Source organism: Podarcis gaigeae (assembly GCF_964106915.1).
Source record: "Podarcis gaigeae genome assembly, chromosome: 1".
In the NCBI taxonomy this organism is placed as follows: Eukaryota; Metazoa; Chordata; class Lepidosauria; order Squamata; family Lacertidae; genus Podarcis; species Podarcis gaigeae.
This window is the reverse complement of record NC_139678.1, coordinates 74,865,916-74,885,789: the sequence shown is the minus strand read 5'-3', so window position 1 is coordinate 74,885,789 and position 19,874 is coordinate 74,865,916. Positions and strand designations below refer to the sequence as shown.

The 19,874-nt window shown below is 43.5% G+C and overlaps 1 protein-coding gene and 1 long non-coding RNA gene across 2 annotated transcripts; both read left to right on the top strand.

The window, feature by feature from the left end:
* Window positions 1–12,393, top strand: MRPL23 (mitochondrial ribosomal protein L23). The gene is made up of 5 exons (XM_083723782.1): window positions 1–106; window positions 891–1,013; window positions 2,900–2,982; window positions 4,506–4,579; window positions 10,994–12,393. Exons 1-5 carry the CDS (start codon window positions 90–92, stop codon window positions 11,156–11,158), a joined length of 462 nt encoding a protein of 153 aa, XP_083579908.1. The 5' UTR covers window positions 1–89; the 3' UTR covers window positions 11,159–12,393.
* LOC310837414 lies at window positions 5,346–9,486 on the top strand. Its single transcript, XR_014560532.1, has 2 exons — window positions 5,346–5,564; window positions 6,080–9,486. It is a non-coding gene; the product is annotated as an uncharacterized lncRNA (long non-coding RNA).
* Window positions 12,394–19,874: the final 7,481 nt, after the last annotated feature.

The window sequence follows — 19,874 nt, the reverse complement described above, 5'->3', positions numbered from 1 at the left end:
TCCTAACTCTATGCGCTCCCCCTCTCGTAGCAGGATGTGCCCGCCCCTTCCGGGGGTGAGAAGAGCGTCGGAGGAGGAGATCGGGAATCATGGCCCGGCGAATTCTGTAAGTGGCCGGTAACGCGAGGGAGGGAGTTTCCCTCTGGCTCCGCTTCTGCGCCCCGTGCCGGGTGTGACTCTGGCGGCGGCAGCTCCCGCTTCTTTTGAAAGGGCTGCCGGGCTTAGCGAGGACCTCGCGGCCTTGGTGGTGCAGCCCGGAAGGCGCTGCCCCCGCTGACCTCCGGCGGGCGGGAGGCTCCCCGGTTCGAGTCCCAAGCGCAGCTCATTCATAAACGCCACGGAGGGCGAAGCGGGGCAGGCAGAGGCAGACAGGCAGGGAGGGAGGCCGGCGTGGTGCCCTCCAGACGCCATAGACCCGCAATAAATCCTGCACTGCAGGGGGTTGGACTAGATGACCCTCGGTCCCTTCCAACTCTACAGTTCTAGGAACTCCCGCCATACCTGGCCACGCTGATGGGAGTTGCTCAAGGAATATATCCCTATTTATGTCACTATTTGAAGGTCATCAAATAGAAAATCCAGTTATATGATTAGAATTAAGCAAATCCAGGCTTTTTGCTGTGTATGAATGATCGTCTTTGTTTATTTGGAGTTGCTTGGAATAGAATAAATTCATTTAGATCACCTTTCCTTAAGAGATAGATAGATGTATAAGGAAAAAGAAGCAGCTTGTTCTTTAAAAGTAAGGTTTCATAGCAGATTTATTCTTTTTATTTATAGCTTGATGGCGAGTTTATGATTCCCACTTCCTGGTAATAAATGTACTTGAAATAATTTGTATTAAGAATTCCAGTCCCCCCAATGGAATTATTTATTACTTCTGTCTATAGATATCCCCTGTACCAGTATGGAAATCCTCAAACAAGGGTTTTCCGGACAGATTACTTCTTGACAATGGTGAGGCCTGGTGTTCCGCAACCAGAAGACACTGTGCAATTCCGCATCCCCATGGAGTAAGTACATACAAGAAAAGGAACGTCTGCTTATCAGGCTAAAATGAAACACTTCAAGAAAACATCTCCCCAGAATGTTGCAAGTATTCTGGGTCGAAAGGACAAAGACAAGGCTTAGAATCATAGAAGGGATCCAAGGGTCATCTAGTCCAACCCCTGCAATGCAGGATACTCAGTTGAAGTGTCCATGACAGATGGCCATCCAACCTCTGTTTAAAAACCTCCAAGGAAGGAGAGTCCACCACCTCTTGTGGGAGTCTCTGGCACTAAGAGCTGTTCAGCAGTGGAACAAAGTTTTTCCTACTGTTTAGTTGGAATTTCCTTTCTTGTATCCTGTATCTTGAATCCATTGCCTTGAGTCCTACTCTCCAGAGCAGGAGAAAACAAACTTGCTCCCTCTTCCATGTGACAGCCCTTTAGATATTTGAAGATGGCTATCATATCTCCTCTCAGTCTCCTTTTTTCCAGGCTAAGCATAGCTAACTCCTTCAAGTGCTCCTGGTAAGGCTTAGTTTCCAGACCCTTGATCATCTTGGTTGCCCTCCTCTGCACATGTTCCAGCTTGTCAACATCCTTCTTGAATTGTGGTGCCCAGAATTGGACACAGTATTCCAGGTGTGGCCTGACCAAGGCAGAATAGAGTGGTACTGTTACTTCCCTTGATCTGGACACTATCCAGTGGTGGCCTTCCAAACAGGTTGAAATGTCTGGGCTGTCTTCAAGCACAGCCTCACATAGATCTGGTTTGTATGTCACATTAATCCAAACTATGACATAATGTGAATTTGCGGGATCCTGGGGGCTGCTTTGTTCCTCCCTAGTTCTCCCTCTGGGCTTGGCTGAGTTGAGCTAAGCCTTGGCTATATGAACCCAGCTTAGCTCTCCAGGACAAGCCATGAGCCATAAACCATGGACATACCTTGATTACAGCTCTTTATTAGTCTGGTGAAAGCTAAATTATGAGCCTGGCTTTGGAGAACATGCTAAGCCAAGCCATGGTTTATCTCAGTGCAGCAACAGAATAACTGTGAAGAGCAATGCAGCCATGATCTCCTCACGCAGAGCCTGTACATTTGTGTGTTCATGTCAAGCCATGGTAAGGCTTAAGTTGATGTATGAACCAAACCAAAGAATGCATTTTGGTCATCTAGCCTGGAGGTGACAAGTGCATAGATTGGTTTCTCCAGGAAAGAACCAGTTGGCATATCAGACAAAGGCACTCTTGCCCACCCCTGCCACCTGAGCATTCAGGAGCAGGGTTGGATCCAAAATGCAGACCTGTTGCTTCAGGAATAACACAGCTCCATCCATAATAGGCTGAACTCCTGGGTGACTAGAACCCACAGCCAGCAGTAGTTCTGTTGTGTCTGGGTTAAGCTCCAGGTTTTGGTTTTTTTTTACTCTTGTGTTAATAAAAGTAATCTCCTGCACCCCCCTGCCAAATATATTTCTCCCAAAGATATGGATTGTTATGTAGCTATCTTACCATTTAAATATATATATATATATATATATATATATGCAGGTTTTGGTGTCCTCGGGTGTCTTCCCGTGTAAAAGTTGGGGTGTCTAGGCGACGTTTAGACGAGGTCTCACTCGTCATCTTCAGGCTGGTGCTTTCGGCTTCTTGTTACTGGAACAGAGCTCTGTTCCAGTAACAAGAAGCCGAAAGCACCAGCCTGAAGATGACGAGTGAGACCTCGTCGAAACGTCGCCTAGACACCCCAACTTTTACACGGGAAGACACCCGAGGACACCAAAACCTGCATTCCTGTACCCGTGAAAATCTACGAAAGCAAATATATATATATATATATATATATATATATATATATATATGCTAGAAGTGTTTCTTTCTGTGTTGTAATTGTTTGCATTTGGTGCAGAATGACAAGAGTGGAATTGAAGGATTACCTTGAAAGTATATATAAGGTGCCTGTGGCTGCTATAAGAACCAGGATCCAGCACGGTGAGTCTTCTGCATATGTTTGGAGGGCATTTGGAGCTGTGTTTGTTCCTCCCTCCCTCCCCTAATTAATTCTCTCTTATTTGGAGAGGCAGTTGTTCGCTATTGATTATTGATGCCCAATACAAAAAGATTATATTTCATTCTAATTCAAACAGTTCCTGCATTGATGTTGTTATCATCTCTGTCTTCTTATTCCTGGGATTACACTCTATCCTTAATGATTCATATATAATCCTTAGAATTTACTAATTATCCAGCCATCCTGGTGGGGGGGGGGGGATTGTGGTCAAAGCTAAAAATTTGAGAAAGGTGGCCCTGAAACAAATGAGTGTTCAGGCCCCTCATCATAAAGTTCAAAGGCATAAACCAAACTAAATTTTGGACAAGGAAACACCATGGAAAATGTGTTTGCATTTGTCCAAAATTGATTTTTGCAACCTATCCCAGGACTTAGGAATGTTATGGTCTGAAGGCCCACCATCTTGCTGAAGCTGAGCAGGTTTGCATCTGACCAGTACGTGGGTGGGAGACTCCTTCAGAACCACACAACTGCTGCAGTGAGCTCCATGGCAGAAGAAAGGCAGGAAATCTAAACAGAAGAAAATGCAATCCTCAAATTCAATCCAGCCCCTTTGTAAGAAAGTCTGGAGTATGGTTTTCCTTCAAGACTATCGTTGGTATAGTAGAGAGCAGTAGAGACTCGGGATTGCAAGATTGGTTAGGAAAGTAAATCTTTTTAGATAATAAGCTTCAAATTTATAAGAGAGAGAAAATGAACATATAAAGGAGATGGATAAGCAAAGGGCAAAAATGTGAGGTTCGCTAAAGCACCCTTAGCCAAATAAATGAGACAAACTGCGCTGAACTTTCTAACCATGCTGAGTGCTTTATTGTCTGTGAGCACAGTCCACTGGGAGTTTGATTTCTATGAACTTTCCATCCTCCTTATAGAATCCTAAACCACTGGAAACTAGTACGTGTGCATGAGGAGAGAGAAGGGTGGGGGTTGAGGAAATATAATGAATGTGTGGAGATTTAGCTCAGACTGTTCCAAATGTGTATATTTTCTGGGTTCTGTATTAATATATCATTTTAGTACTTATATCATTTTAGAAACACTTCCTGCTGTGTATAGATAATGCTAAGGATGGCAAGTCAGGCTGAGGAACTTGAACTGTGCCAATGTGGATGCTTCTCTTAGTTTAGTAAAAAGTTTCTCTCTTGTACCATGACATAATATGTGGATTTTTAAAAAAATATGTACTGATGCTTTACATTAATTATCTTTGTGTGTTGCTATGACCTACAGTTCATGCAGTTAAATAGAAAGTTGATTACAGTGTAAAACAGCATCATGGGCAGTAAAACTACATCCTTGGCACTCAGGAAGTGCAGCTGGTGAGACTACAAAACTCATTTGCCCCAAAGATCAGAACCGACTCTAATTGAAAAAGACATTTATTAGGGAAGGGAGGAATTGCTAGTTTGTGGAAAGTGAAGTGAAGCCTTCATATGCTTAACAGGTTCAATGAAGCAGAGGGATCACAGAAACCGACGAATCAAGAAGCCTGATTACAAAGTTGCTTATGTACAGCTGGTGAGTAAATGCATTTCTCAAGTGGCTGGGCCCAAACATTCTAAATCTTAAAAATTGTTAAAGTTAATGCAATTTAGGCAGATCTGCATAATGTTCCTTCATTTACACAGTGTAGTTTTTGGTAGATTCTCTTTTTTTCAGTTGCCTGTTTTGATTTGATTTATTTCCCTTTTAAGAACTAATAGTAGTAGTATTATTTTTAACTTTTTATTAAAGATTTTATTGGGTTAGGAAAATATGTGCACTGTCTCTATTTTCAGATTGCATAGTCTTTTCTACAAATCAGTTACATTCGATGTGATACATTAATGTTGTACACGGTATAAGGTTTGGGGGGAGAGGGGTAGACTTACATTCTTTTACTTAGTGTATATGTGGGGGTTTTGCATCAGTGTCACTTGGGTAGGTTCTCATTAATTTTTATTTATTGACATATTTATCTCACATTCTTGAGGGGAGAGGCTGGGCCAGGATGTTACAGTTCTGAGGGCTACAAGAAGGTGACTGAGAAATTGTTTAAAGTGCTTTTATCCCCAATGTTCACTGTTTTCTTAGTGCAGCAGTTCATGGACTCAGAATGTTGACTCTGTGATGCTAATGGCATGTCCGTTCTGCTAGTCTCACAACTGGATTCTCACTTTTTTTGCAGCAGCTGAAGAAGACACATTTGAACAGGACAGCTGTAGAGTGAAATCATTTAATCTTACTGGCAATATTAGTAGCCATTCTCTTTTAATTTTTGGTATCCTCAGCGTGTAGCCAAAAATTGTGTTTGCTCCTTTCCCAGCTCAGGAACTGGAGGGGTTTCATATGCCATGCTGTATTGGGCTTCATGGATCAAAGTCTTGCTGTTTTGGACCTGTGAAAGTCAGGGAGGCTGCGGAGATCAGCTCCTCCTGCTCCTTTCAGGCTTGAGAGAAGGTCAGGGAGTCTTGCTGAACTTCACAGGTGCTCTTTTGATGCAGACAGACAGACATATAGGTTTGTGTGTGTGTATCTTTTTTTTTTTTAATAATTTTTATTAGTTTTCATTACATCACACTCATACACATTTTATCTGATTTTAACAAAATTCAAATTTTGGTCTTCCTTTGGCTTCTCTGGTAATCATCCATTTTTACCATTCTATACACATTTCTTTCATTATATTGCCATTTATCTTCTCTCATTTTTTCTATTTCCTTTAAACAATACCTCTTAGTTTTACAGTGCTTCTTGAAACCCCACTAGCGTTGTTTGTACCTCACATATATTTTTCAGATATTCTACAAATTTCCCCCAATCTTCGATGGAACTTTTGGTTTCGAGTATATCTTATTTTCCCGGTCAGTTTATCAAGTTCCGAGTAGTCCGTTAGTTTCATTCTCCATTCTTGGATTGTCGGTATTTCCTCTTGTTTCCATTTTTGGGCCATTAAAATTCTTGCTGCTGTAACTGCGTACTGGAAGAGTTTACAGTCTTTTCTTCTTATTTCTTTTCCTGTAATCCCTAAAAGATTAGGTTTGTGTGTGTGTATCTTCACTCCTGTGCCATGCACATTCTTTGTATCTTTTGGCTCCCTGATAATTAACTATTGCATCTTAATGAGTTGCTGATCTGTGAGATGACTCTTCATTCTTTCTCTTTTAAGCCACCTTTAGTTAACATTTTCAGAGACAAATGGAGAAGCTCTTCTTCAGCCTTAGCGGGTTTGTCCTTATCTGTGCAGAATTTCTAGGTTGACCTTAATCTTGCTCTCAACAATGACTCACCTTCAGTTCCTCATGACTGGGAAGTCTTTGAACCAATACTCATATTTTTTTAAAACCCACTTCTCATTACTTTTTAATTAGTGGCTAATCCTGTAGGGCTCCTGTTATGTTTTTCTTGCTTAGTTGTGCGTAACTCAGTATTACATTAGAAATAATATTACTCATGGATGACGTAGGAGGAAAAACATTGCTAAGGCCTGATTTATACGACTTGAGGAGAGCATACGGCTTTTCAAATGGATGCATTTGAGGTGGTGGCCATCATAAATCAGCTACCTCCCCTAGGCTCTGTTTGCAAAGGTGAGCTAGGATGTTCTAGCTTCCTGCCTTGGTTCGTGATGTGGTATCATTTTCACAAGGAGCTAGTCCTGGATGAAACAGACAAGAAGGGAGTCCTTGGTCATTCCAAGGTTCTTTTCCGCCCTCCTTCCTTTGCTTCAAACCCTTCTTCACCCCTTGATTGGTGTAAACAAGTCCAAGGCTCAAACAAGTTCATGTTTCTTAGACGTTCCGGGTAATCCTTTAAGAAAGCCATCTGTTTTGGAAGGTTTTCATGTTTGCCTCCTGAAAGAGTCAGTAGGTGGCAGCATTATTCTTCCCTGTATTCTTTGTCTTTGGTTGCTGGCATTCTTACGCATCTGAGAAATATTGTTTTGTCTTGAAGGCAGCAGTTACATTTCCCTACTCTGGAAGTCATCAGCTTCTAGTTTCCAGGGCAACTTATGCAATATAATATGCACACATTAATCACTGCATTTCAAGTGTTGGAAGATGAAAACCGTGATGTGTTAGACATCATATAACACATAGCCGTACGGGCGAGAGTAGAGAATTGACTCGCATGCACAAGGACCAGGTTGTCTGGAAGATTGAGGAATTTCCCCCCCACACACACACCAAACTTGGCAAGTGAATAGTTCAGCGCAGGTGGTATTTGTCTCCCACTGCAAATGACCTCAAATTAGTGCTTGTGGTCAATATCACCTTCAGGAGTTTCAGGCTGTTCTTGGTGTGCTCTCTCCCTTCTTCCCGAGGAGAAAACGTTTTGTAGCCTTCATTATGATGCAGAACTAATGATTGCCTTTTATGCTTCAAAAACTAGAACCAGGTTATATATCAAAATGGAAACTGCTTCTGTGCCTGGAGAACCTCAGCTGCTCTCTGCCCTTCTTCCCTCACCTCCTGCTGTTAATGAGGTTCAGGCATGGAAGATCTGTGGGTGCATTTAACAGTTTAGCTGATGCCAAATCACTTGAGAAGGGTGTGTGACCTAGTGGCTAGCATAATCGTCTTGGAACCTTCTAAAAACTCAGAAGCTTGTTGCTTCGAATAGTTCACGGCTGGCACGTGTGATGTGGTTTGGATGCCGTGCAAACTATGCCAGCTGTGTTCTTGGTTGTTGTTTTTTTGCAGCCTGCTGGTTCTGTTGCAGAGAGTCACTGTTCATCAAATTACAGTGCAGTCAACAACTTCACCTGGTAGAAGGAGTAATGCACTTTTCCCCTGTCCCCGGTTTGGATCCCGTTACAGTCATGTATGCCTTCAGAACTTCAAGGCGAGATTTGCGTAAAGGACCATTCATGGAGCTACCCTTGGATGGCTCTGTGGAAGCTTCAGCTGCTGCAGAACACAGCAGTCCGTCTGACGGGTGTGGGTCTTTGAGATCATAGTAGACCTTCCCTGGTTGGAGCAAAGTGGTTTGTTCGTAAGGTTCATTGCTCCCATAGCTGTAATCCTATCCTAAACAAGACCCATAGCAAGTGTCCATTGACCCTGCTGAGAGATTTTGTCCATGGGTCCTAAACAAATGGTTGTAAATATGGCAGAAGTTCAGATTTGACTTTCAGTGAGTAATAAACCACCATCCTTTACACTTGCGGCCTTTGCTATGACAAAAAGATACAGGGTTTCTGTATGGATATTTAGCCCTCTGTGTGTAGTTATTCCTCTGGATATAGCTGAAGTTACAAAATGGTCAAGTTAAACTAGCTACTGAACATGCACAGTAACTATTTTTCATAAAGCTTTCAGCACTCCGGAATCTGACCAGTGCAAAATTACTGCATGGTATTGTGCGGATTTATAAGGCTTTCAGTTCTGAGAGTTCAATGTAATGTCTTGGCTGTTTCAAATCCTATCTGGCCGCTGGCCAAGATCAGCATTTCTCGGCAAAACAAGAGGTGGAAAGAGCCAACTTGTCTGCACTGACTTCTATTTATTAAAAGGTTCCAGAAACAGATTGACTTCTGCTCAATATTTGATTTTGACCAGCCTTGGAACTGGGAACTGGGAGCACTTTCCCTAGATAGCTGGAAGGGTATTGTCTAGTTCTGCTATCACGTCTGAGCATTGCTCTATGCCTTCTTACTTGAAACAAATGAAGGGGATGGGAAAGAGATGTAGCATTTTGTGGAAACATCTGCCCTGAGCAGTATACTTTCAGCCTCCCAACTCTGTGACTAGGGTTGAGCGTGCAGAAGAAAAGTTCAAGGGCTAGCACCTTGGCTCATCCCACAGACCATATCCTTGCCCTTTGAGAACAGAAGGTCCCATGTCTACCATAAGACAAGGCCTCTCAGTATTCAGCTTGGCAGTAACCCCAACCCTGGTATATGTAGAAATATCACTCAATGACGACATTGTGCAGGCAAGGAGAAGGGACAGGTGGCAACCATGCTAATGTCGCTTGGTGACTTTCCAATGCTGCCCGTGGTGTCTATAAGAGTTATTTTTGTTGCTTTATTTTGTTTTTCTAGTTTCTTTAGAACTAAGGGGGACAGCAACAGCACACAACCAAAATGCTCCCAGGTGTTAAAAGCCCTTTCTCTCTCTTTCTTGTGTTGTTTCTGGAAAATGTTCACGCTTGGATTTCAGTAGACCTCCGGAACAGTTATCAAAAATGTTTCTGGGATCTTTCCTAAAGGGCATAATTAGAGGTGCAGGATAGAGGAATTGCATTTGGCAATGGCATGCAGGGGTGGAAATGGTCTCTTATGTGTGTAGGGGTCTGACATCCTACGTTAGAACTTGGAATCACATAGTAGTGCTTCTCCTTTGAGGCCTGTAAATTGGGACCAAGATCTGTCACCTGTGCTGTAGGGTGAGAAGTCATAGATGTAGAAAGCTAAAATTGCACCTTCTTGTGGGCCTGGTTCCCTTGTGCACACATCCAAAATCATTGCATGAGACCGCTATCATTGGCAAAAGCTCAGTTAACTTGCAAAGCAAAATTTGATTTGTAGAAATGTAGCAAAAATGCTATGTCTTCTGAGTTTTATATGCTGTTGATTTCCAAGTTCTTTAGGGGTGGGCTAAAGCTGTGGAGGTATTTTGGAAAGTAGTTTCAAAATAGCCCCAGACAATATTTTTATAACACCTCTTTCTATGCGACGTTATTGTCTGATAGTTTTATTATACCAAGTCCTCTACTTGAATTGAATGGAAAGCTGACAGGGTTGATTTTAATGAGGTTGTCAACACTGCATACACTATGGAAAAATAAAGAGATAATGTCAACGGAATAGAATGCTGTCCTCGAATAATAGGTTCCTGCTGTTAAATAAAAGCGAAAAGGTCAGCTGATGATTGTTTTCCAAATGGGAGACGTTGAGTCTGTGGCAGCGCTCTCTCTGCTGGCATGGACTCTCTTCATTATGGGGAGTGATTGCTGTAAATGTAATCCTACATTTCAGGAATTACATGTATTTCAAGAATCACTTTTTATTTCTTATCGTTACACAGTTTTGTCTAGCATATCATTTTCCTCGGTCTGTTGTGCAGCAGACATGGAGGCACAGCCATGATCTGTGCTTTAATGCACGCTCTCTCTCAGATACACACACACACTTCTGGACCAAATGCTACCAGACCCAGGGTTGAGAATCTGTCCCCACCACTTTTATATCTTAAAGGGGGAAAGTACCCATAAAACTGCTGTTTGCCCCCCAGCAATTTTAACCACATGGAGGTGCATTTGTCTTCTCTTGATACATTAGTCTGGGAGAAAAGAATGAGTGGAAGAATGTTCTGAGGCAACCCAAGACCATCTGCTGGATCAGTGTTGTCACTCACACCTGCTGCAATCGAGAAATGTAATTTTGTAAATTTATACAGTCTTTCAATATGTTCTCTCCAGCAGTTGATCTTTTGGCTAGGCAGGAGCATCTTTTGATCTGACCACCTGCTTCCTGAATGGTACCACAAACCCTTGCACCATATTTCCTAAGTCACTGTTTTCTGCATGGACATCTGGGTCATTATTGAACCGGTGCTGGATATTTGCCTGCCTGTTATTTATGTAGTAAGTGGCACTGAGAGAGCCAGTGTGGTGTGGTCGTTTGGGTGTCAGACTAAGGCTGAGGTGTCACAGGCTCAAACCTCACTTAACAGTGAAGCACACTGGGTGATCTTAGGCCAACAGAGTGACCAGCCTGCCTTGCAGGGTTGCTGTGAGAATTAAAAAGGGGGAGGGATTTATGCCACCCTGTGCTCTTTGGAGGAAAGGTAAGATCAAGCATATTCTGCATCTAACTTCCTACAAGCTCTGCTGAGTCTTTTGGGGGTTGGCAGTAACGTTCTGGACCAGCTGAAACTTCCCACAGCTGTTGAAAGAGTTGTAGCTGCTACCGGAACATGAGATTAAGCATTTGTTTTCTATCTTTAGGCTGCGGGACAAACTTTTCAGTTTCCAGACTTGTTTCCAGAAAAAGAAGAAGTCATTGAGCCCGGCTCTTTTGAAGATACCCAGAAGAAATTTATGGAAGATGAGAGGCAGAGGCAGAAAGGCGACCCTAGGCAAGCAGACGTTCCCACCTGGTTTGGACTTTGATGGAAGCAGCTCGGAGGGACTCAGACCATTGCACCCGGGATGGGTTCTCATCTTGTACTGTCATTATGTGGACGTCATCCCCACTTCTATAAATCCTTTTGAAAATACACTGCTCATACTCCTTTTGTGCAGCAGGATCACTTCAGCTCTTTCCATTTCAGCTCATGATGTTTCTTTTTGTGGATGGAAATACTCACTGCTCTATCCATCCCGAAGGCCTTTTCCATTTAGGCTGTTGCTCTCCCCTTTTCCTGGTCTGAATAGTTTATTTCAACGCTGTTTACTGGCGTATAGAAAGGCTGGGACAGCCAATACTGTAACCATGAGGGCCATATGCAAGGTTTGGGGTGACCTTTGCTATCTCTGAATTTGCATAAATAAAAAAATTGTCCAGGAGCAACTTAGCACTAAGTTCAATTTCATGCGACTCAATGTGGTGCCTTCCATGGCTCTAGATTCAGGTAGGTAGCCATGTTGATCTGATGCAGTCAAAATAAATTTAAAAATTGTCCAGTAGTACCTTAGAGACCAACTAAGGTGCTACCGGACAATTTTTTAATTTATTATGACTGCGTCAGACCAACACGGCTACATACCTGAATCTGAATTGGCAGACCGCGACAGCCTCATACTTTGGGCACCTCACACTGTCTCAGGGATGACCCTGTTGGGTGTGTGGGATTGATGTGTGCACCATTAATGAGACACTGGCACGATGGTGTATTTGGGAGCGGAGGTATCGCGCAATGTCTTCCTGCAGCCTGAAAGATCGTTCTGAATTTTCAAAACATGTATACACAAACTGAGCTCCTGACCCAGTAAAAAGGACTGCCTTGCCCACTTAGTTATTGTGTGTGTTGTCAGTGTGTTGGCTTTGTCTATCAGGATTCTCAAGTCATTGCATAAGGCTGCACTTCTCTCCCCGACTTGAATCAGTTACAGTGACTTGGGAAAAGGTTGCCATTTGCCTCGATTCTTGTTTAAAGAATTCTTTGCGCTTTTGTGTATGCTTAGTCCTGCTTTCCATTTTCTTATCTCTTATTTTTCAAGTTTGTTTTTCAGTTTTCAATGAAGATGGCACAACATTAGGCAGCCTGCTCTGTGGAAGCTGAGCTCTGTTGCTTTTTAGGGAAATACTAATTCAGATGTCGTGGTCTGTGGCTGGATATCCCAGAGGCCTGTGCTGCTACCTAAACCACTGGTGTGTGCTTCAATAAACATGACCCTTTCCCCTCCCCGGTTCTCTTTAATTCAGCAAAGCCTCCGCCACTGTTTAGTAGGAGGGGAAAACATGCTGGATGTGGCAGACTATGAGCATTTTTCTGTTGTGGAGCTCCAGAGCTGCACTGTGCCCAGCCAAAGGCTGGGGCTTTGTTGACTTACTCGCTGCAATAGACCTAAGCCCTTGTGACTGGTGCACATAGCCTAACCTGGCTTATAGAGGTTGGCTTAGCTTGCGTACCTTTCTTTATATCCAGACTGCTTTAGAATCCTGAGTGATCAGCGGGTCAGGTTGCTTAAGCCTGTGGATGACCCACTTTCCCTTGGGATCTTCCTTTCCCTTTTTGCTAGCCAGCTATGCAATTTTTCCACTGTTACTCAATCAAAAGCAGGAAGCCAAGTTGATAGACCATTGTCTCCCAAGAGGGAATAATATTTGAATCCCAAGGCAAAGCACATTCAGTGCAACATAATAGATGTATAGAACTCTGAGGGGGACAGTTTCCTACATCTACCAAAGTGTTGGGACAAAAAAAATTCCTTCCAGTAGCACCTTAAAGACCAACTAAGTCAGTTCTTGGTATGAGCTTTCGTGTGCATGCACACTTCTTCAGATACACTGAAACCAAAAGTGTTGGGGTCATTCTTACTCATATCACCTGCTTTTTAATTATAAGCTTAATTCATAAAATTTCCCCCACCAAAATGTTGCCTACACATACACACACACACACACATATATGCAGTCGTACCTTGGAAGTGGAACGGAATCTGTTCCGGAAGTCTGTTTGAATTCCAAAACGTTCAAAAACCAAAGCGTGGCTTCAGATTGCCCCGTTGGACGTTTGGCTTCCAAAAATCATTCACAAACTGGTTCACTTCCAGGTTTGCTGTGTTTGGGAGCCTAAACTATAAGTAAGCTGTTCAAAAACTAAGGTAAGGCTGTATATATATATGTGTGTGTGTATGCATGCATGCATGCAGAAGCAATTAATACATTCTTTAAGCTGACGAGCAAGTTTTCAGCTTAAGATATAAGGATGCTCTGTTCATCCTATAATACTTAACCTGGTTCACACAGCTCCTAGTAGGGCATTTCTTCCTGACTCCCTTTTCCACATCAAGACTTTAGGCAAGGAGAAAGCGATTGCCTGGGGATTCAATTGTGCTAAGCTGCTTCTGGTGAACTTTGGCTTCATTTTTGCATAATTTGCTCGACTGAATATGCCCTCGGAACAAAAAAAATACCACCAGCAGAAGTTCTTCAGATTTGAAGGTGGAAGGTAGTGGAAAGCTAGGAGATGAACAGGGCACAGAGAGAATTAATCCCCACCCAGTTTTTTCTAGCTACACCCATGGGCTCTACACTGGAGCCTGGATGGCTGGACAGAGGAATTGTTTGGGGATGAGGATATTTGTTGTATGTGGTGCCAGCTTGTCCTCTTGTGTAATTCTTCTACAAATGTACAAAACAAGACAGAATGTCAAAGCTTGGTGAGTGCTTTGGCTTCTACTCAACTGATCTGTCTGGATGGTAGATTATTGATCTTTGGAGTGGTCTTTGGGAGGCAAAGGGTCATGATTCGTGCTTTCTTAACCAGCAACATAGCGAAATCTCCGAATAGTGAAATGGATAAAGTGGACTTTAGTCCACAAAGGCTTACACCATAATAAATGTTAGTCTTTACAATGTCTCCAGCCTTGTGCTTGCTGTTTTTAAATTCAAAGTGGGTGAGCATTCTGAAGGTATCCCTAATTTGTTTTTTTAATAATTTGCTTGCAGGCTAAACTGCTTCATTCCATTCCATCTCTTAATTCTGAAACTCAAGGAGTCAACCCATGAAACTTAGCAGTACAGTCAGGGCAGGTAAAAAATGTTTTACTGTTTCACTTAGTGAAAAATCAACTTTCGACACTAGATTCAATGGGTTTTTCAAAGAGGAGAAGACAACATGTCATGGAGATATTAACAGATTTGGGGTATTGTAGCTGAATTAAATATCATTTTTCAGGAGCAATATACCACTAAATATTGGTTTATATGGACACAAAATTGTTAGATGCTACCTACATCCCCTTTGTAGGCTCTCTGGAGCAATGCCTTCCTGTGTTTTGTTTTGCTTTCTCTATATGATCAACTGCAGCAGCAGCTCAGTTACTGAGGAGGCTTCATGTGAGCATATACAACTTGAATTTTCTGCTTTTGAGAGCCTGTCATTTGGACAAGCATTGAATCTTCCCTGCTGAAACCTTCTTTTTCTCTCCACACCCCCCCCCCCCCGCCCTCAAACCTTGGCCACAACAAATGTTTTTCATTCAAACTTGAAATCAGAACAACTCATAAAATGTTTACAAGGAAACAGCTGTTCCCCTGAGAGGCAATCTAAGTAGGACTTTTACGCACACCCCTTCTGCTCATTAGTTGCCTTTGACACCCCCCTCTCCTTTTGAGTGTCCAGCGTGTCGCTTGCTGCTTACAACTGCTAGAAGCTGCCTGCCCCTTTTGTGTACAACTAACCAAAACAAATATTTCGGAGTGCGTCATGATCTACTTAAGCTAGCAGGTTGGTCCAAAACAGGGCGATCAGAGAGATTTTTTTGCCACACAGTAGTTAATGAGAAAAAGCCCTGGGTCCACCTACAGCTGGTCTTAAAAAAGAAAAGAAGAAATCAGAATATATGCTGGTTTTCCAAAAGGATACAGTATTGGAGTTACAAAGAGATGGCTTACCGTTTTGGATGGAGCTGGTTTGACTGAATAGTTGGCCTCCTGTATTCTATGTAGCACAGCTGCTTTGCAGCCACTATTTAATATTTAGCACCGCATGTGTGCTATACAGGGCAGGGAAGTCAGTGTTCACTGCGGAGTTTGTAATAATGAACAATTATTTAAATGATTAAAAATGGCACCTTCATGTTTGGAAGCAGCATGGCTCTGATTACCAGATACTGGGAATAAACCACAGCAGATGAGTGCTTCTCATTTCACAAGGACATCTGGTTTATCCACTGCTGGAAATGGAGCATTGGATTGTGGCTTGCTTTCATTCTGACTCAGCGAGGTGGGCATGTGTCTCGAGAGGCAATGGAGTGTGCCTCGGGATGAAGTCAGACTGCTGCATTAGCAACACCAAAGTGACCTCCTCGGGGCACAAGCCTGGGCAGTGTGTGTATGGAGGTCCCGGGCTGTCCAGGCCTTGCTGATGTGGCCCAAAGGAAAGCAGAGCAAAACATTTGGCACCAGCTTGGCTGTGGGAGTTGCTGGAAGGAGGCATACAAGACACCATCCAACTGTCCTAGGGACTCCACTCTGGATTTGTGTAGGGTTTACTCCTTAGCCTTTTCTGCTCCCTAAGATATCCCACAAGGCAGCAGAAGTTTAGGACCAGAGATTTCCTTCTCCTAGATAGGCTACCTTCCCACTTGACAAACCCCAACTACTCCTCATTTCCCTCCACACTATGTTCAGAAACCGCCTTCTTGACCATTGGAGCCACTATTGGTCTTGTCCGCTCAATCCACTGGAGCCTGGCTTTGCGTGCAAGGGAAGTCCCTAGCTGATGGGTGCATCAGCTACCATCATGTGGTTTAGCCGGCCAGTCGAAGCCATTCCCAGGTTTGGGCTGCTGTTGCATACTGACAGCTTCTAGGAGCCACATGTGAGAGCTAAGGGCAGGGTGGGGGCCAAAGGTGGACACACTACTCCAAAAGCAGCTCAATGTGTCCCCCACCAGAGGTACTACCCCTCCCTTAACACATCATACAGCAAGGTAGAGCAGCTATGTTATGAGTACAATACAACGGGGCCCAGGGTGTTACTAGGGACTTGGGGCACAGGCCCACAACACAAATTTACATACAGTCTGTATTTGCTGTTTTATATGTATTCAGGAAAGTGGCGTCTTGCCAGTGCTGCACTTCACAGTGTGTCCATATAAGCCAAGTTTTTCTTTTTTTTTAGTTAAAAAATAAATAAAAGGAAGGATCTGGGACTCATCACAAAAAAGCTGGTGGTCAGGCGCCCTGGGTTGTCTCCTAACTATGGGTTTAATGGGGTTAGGATGAAAGGCAACAAGAATAGTGAGAATTTGGTAAGGAACATTTGGGTAGCAATGAAAGAATGTGTGAGGCTAAGGTAGGGGAGAATGGCCTTTGCTAATGGAGTAGGCCTTTGGAAAGAGGGAGGGAAGCAGAGCAGCCTTCCTCAACCCAATGTCATCCAAAACATCTGGAGGGGTAACTCCCATTAGCCCCAGCCAGGGATGGTGGGAATTAAAGTCCAAGACATGTTGAGGGCACCAGCTTGGGAAGGCTGGTGTGAGGAGTTTGCTTGTGGCCTAGGCCACCAGTAACATGGTGGAATTGCTAATGGTAGATATGGAAGGCGAACTTCTTTCTTAAATTCTCCCACTCCTGCTTAAGCCTTCTCTTTTTCAAAGTATCTGAATAGTAGCCTGCAAATGGCTCGTCTGATCCAGAATGGCGTCTTCAGCTGTTGTGGCCCTTTCAGCGGGTGCATTTTTCAAAAAGAAAACATGCAATAATTTGAAGTTAGCCACTGGACTTCAAAGTTAGCCTTCTGCCTCCTTTTACAGTGGACTGCGGAGAGCCAGCATGTCTGCAGTGCCAAGCTGGCCCTGAAAAGGTGACCTGGCCAGCTTCATTCCTGCCTCCCTCAGCAGTGGTCAACTAGTCTTGGGCATGTAGCCAAGTGGCTCCTTCCTCTGAAAAGCACACTGTGAGGTAGCCATGAATGAGCATCCTGTCAGCAGAGCCATACAGTAGAAATTCTGCACCAGGGAACAAATGCCATATGTTCAGATAATATATCTTGTGGGAGACTGGCTAGTGTAATGTAGGGGGCAATAATCTGAGCCGTGCCCTGGGAAGTCCTTGGTTCAAATGTCACCTTTATGACAAGCTCACTAGGTGGCTACAGGCAATTATCTCGCAACCTCAGTTCCCCTTTGTACTACTGACCTACCCTGTGGTTGCTGTGTAAAGATCACTGAGAAACTGTATGTGTAGCGCTGCTTTGAACACTCAAGACTGCTACGTAAATGCTAAGTAGGGTTATTTACTGGATACAGATTTGACTTTGCACAAAAACACAGACTTTAAAACTGAAAGTAGATTCTGCCAAGCCAAGTGAGACCAGCTCTTACATTGCGTAGGCAGGAGGGGAAGGTAAATGACATTTTTTAGAGAGCAAGACAAATATTGACACTTTCCAGTGCAAACTTTTTAATTTATTGATGGGGCAACATACATGATTAACACAAGAATGGTTTATAGAGTAAGAAGCCCATATACTAGGAGTCCTAGCAATCGGATGCTGATAAAACCCAAACCCCACTTTTCTCCCCCGTTAAGAGGGGAGAAATCAGATACACAGGCACAGGCAAAAGAGATTCATCATTTATATGAACTGCCTGTTGCTTGCTGACATTGGGCACTCCAGATCCTGGTGTCACTTTTTCCAGACTTTTTGAAAAACACACCCAAAAAATGCAAAACAAAGAACCACGGTAAATGTGGGATTCAATCCATCCCTGGAATCCCTGGCTCTCTAGCCTTTTGAAGAAACAAAGGGCTTGTGGCCCCACTAGCTTTTGTGGCTAGCAGTCCACTCAGCTGCAGGCAGTCCTGATGCATTTTAACCTGGGACTTCTCCTCCAATGCAGCCCCTGCCCCAGCCACCCCAGAAGTCAAAGCAGCCCCTTCTGGGAGGCAAGAAGCAACTCGGCTGCCAGCTGGTATTTGGCTGCTGCTGGTAGCTCAGGAAGGCAACAGCTGTACCTAGGAGGTCAGGTCCTGGACACAGAAGTGGGTGCATGTCTCCAAGGAGCAAAATGATTATTGGACAGAAGTGCCTGGAATGAAGCAACATCGTTTCTGGAGTGACGCACAAAGCTGTTTCTTACATTTGGCACAGGGAGGGCTGCAGCTGCTGGCCTTTCTGTCAAGTAGCGGAGCTGCAGGATGGATCCTTTCCCCTCTGGCTCTACATAGATCCATGACAGAAAGTGAACCAGGGAGACGGCGAAGGGATTTATGGTGTCTTGCCTCATCTACATGTAGGGGACGACTGCATCTGCACATCCTCAAGGCCAACAAACGGCACTGAGATGATTAAATTGGCTCACAGTATTTCATTGTGTAATCCTCACATGAAGCTTCAACGATGTAGGGCACAGCGTTCCTTTACATGGCAACTTGAACATGTTTGCCCCAGGTCCTAAATCTAGCTGATGGCTTTATCTGCGGGGAAAGATACATTTGAGACTATTTCACACACACAAAATGACTTCATGAGGCCGTTGTCCCAGTAGATTTGTAGAAAAACTAGCTGTGGTAAATTCTGAGGTTCAAAGCAGCATTTCAAAAGCCAGCTCAGCTTAAAGGGCTTTCAATGAATCTGGGCCGGAGCAGCAGTCCCAGTCCCACATCCCGACAATGTTGAGACTTGCTGGCTTCTGTGTGGCTCCTTAGGTGTGGTTAAAGAGAATGCTGGCTATTCTGGATGGAATTAATGTGTTAAGGTGCATCATTTCCCTCTCACAGTACCCTTGGAGAATTCTGATGGGTTCAAGGCAACAGTTGCCCTGCTATTTATGCATATAGGAGGCAAAACATTCTGTTCAAAACAGGTTTGCCTTCCATGTGGTGCATTTGAGAGAGACACACAGGATGGAAGCTGAGATTACATAAAAAGTCGGCTGCAGAATTTGGATCTGAACCTGGTCTGTCTGAATGTTTTTGCTTTCCTTTGTTGTATTGTAATTGTTAACCTCTTGTAAGTTTGCCCTGGAAACCTGTTGAAGAGTAGACTATAATTCAAAAGACAAACCCCAAACCCGGGTCTTTTGACTCCTAGTTTGGGAGCATAGACCATCTCACAGAAGATGTGGTAAAACTATACATTAAAGTCACATGTTCAGCACAAAGTAAAGTGCAGAGCAATAGACTCTAGTTGTCTTTAACTACAACTGCACAAATTGGCTTCTTTTTGTGTCCCAGGAAGAAGATGACATGATTAGGTTTAAAAAAATCAGCCTGAGAATGATAATTTGGCTTTTCCTTCCATGTTACTTATTCCGCTCTGGACATTGGGGACTCAAACTTTCGATATTTTTAACACTAGGTGATTTCAAGTACAGCCATTGCCACCCTGAGGATCTATTGCTTCTCCACTGGGTTTCATATTTGGCCCACACATCATGTGTAGTGTTTAGCACAGGACACCCTTGGTGTGTCCTGTCAGCTGCAGAAAGTTGGTCAGCATACTTGGGCAACCTTGTAAACATCTTGTTTGTTCCAGAGAAAGGGAACAGAATGATAATGATGATGGCAGTAATAATAAGAATAAGAATAGGTTTCTGTTTTGAGCACCCCCCCTTGTTCTAGACAGCAGACAAAAGAAAATAAATACTTGATAGGCATGTGGATTTCCACGCTCCTCTCTGCTCATGTGGGACTTGACTTGAGCACATGT

Coding starts and splice junctions, on each gene's coding strand:
- MRPL23 (XM_083723782.1), top strand. Junction 2,983..4,505: donor AAGAACCAGGATCCAGCACG/GTGAGTCTTCTG, acceptor TATGCTTAACAG/GTTCAATGAAGCAGAGGGAT. Junction 4,580..10,993: donor AAGTTGCTTATGTACAGCTG/GTGAGTAAATGC, acceptor TTCTATCTTTAG/GCTGCGGGACAAACTTTTCA.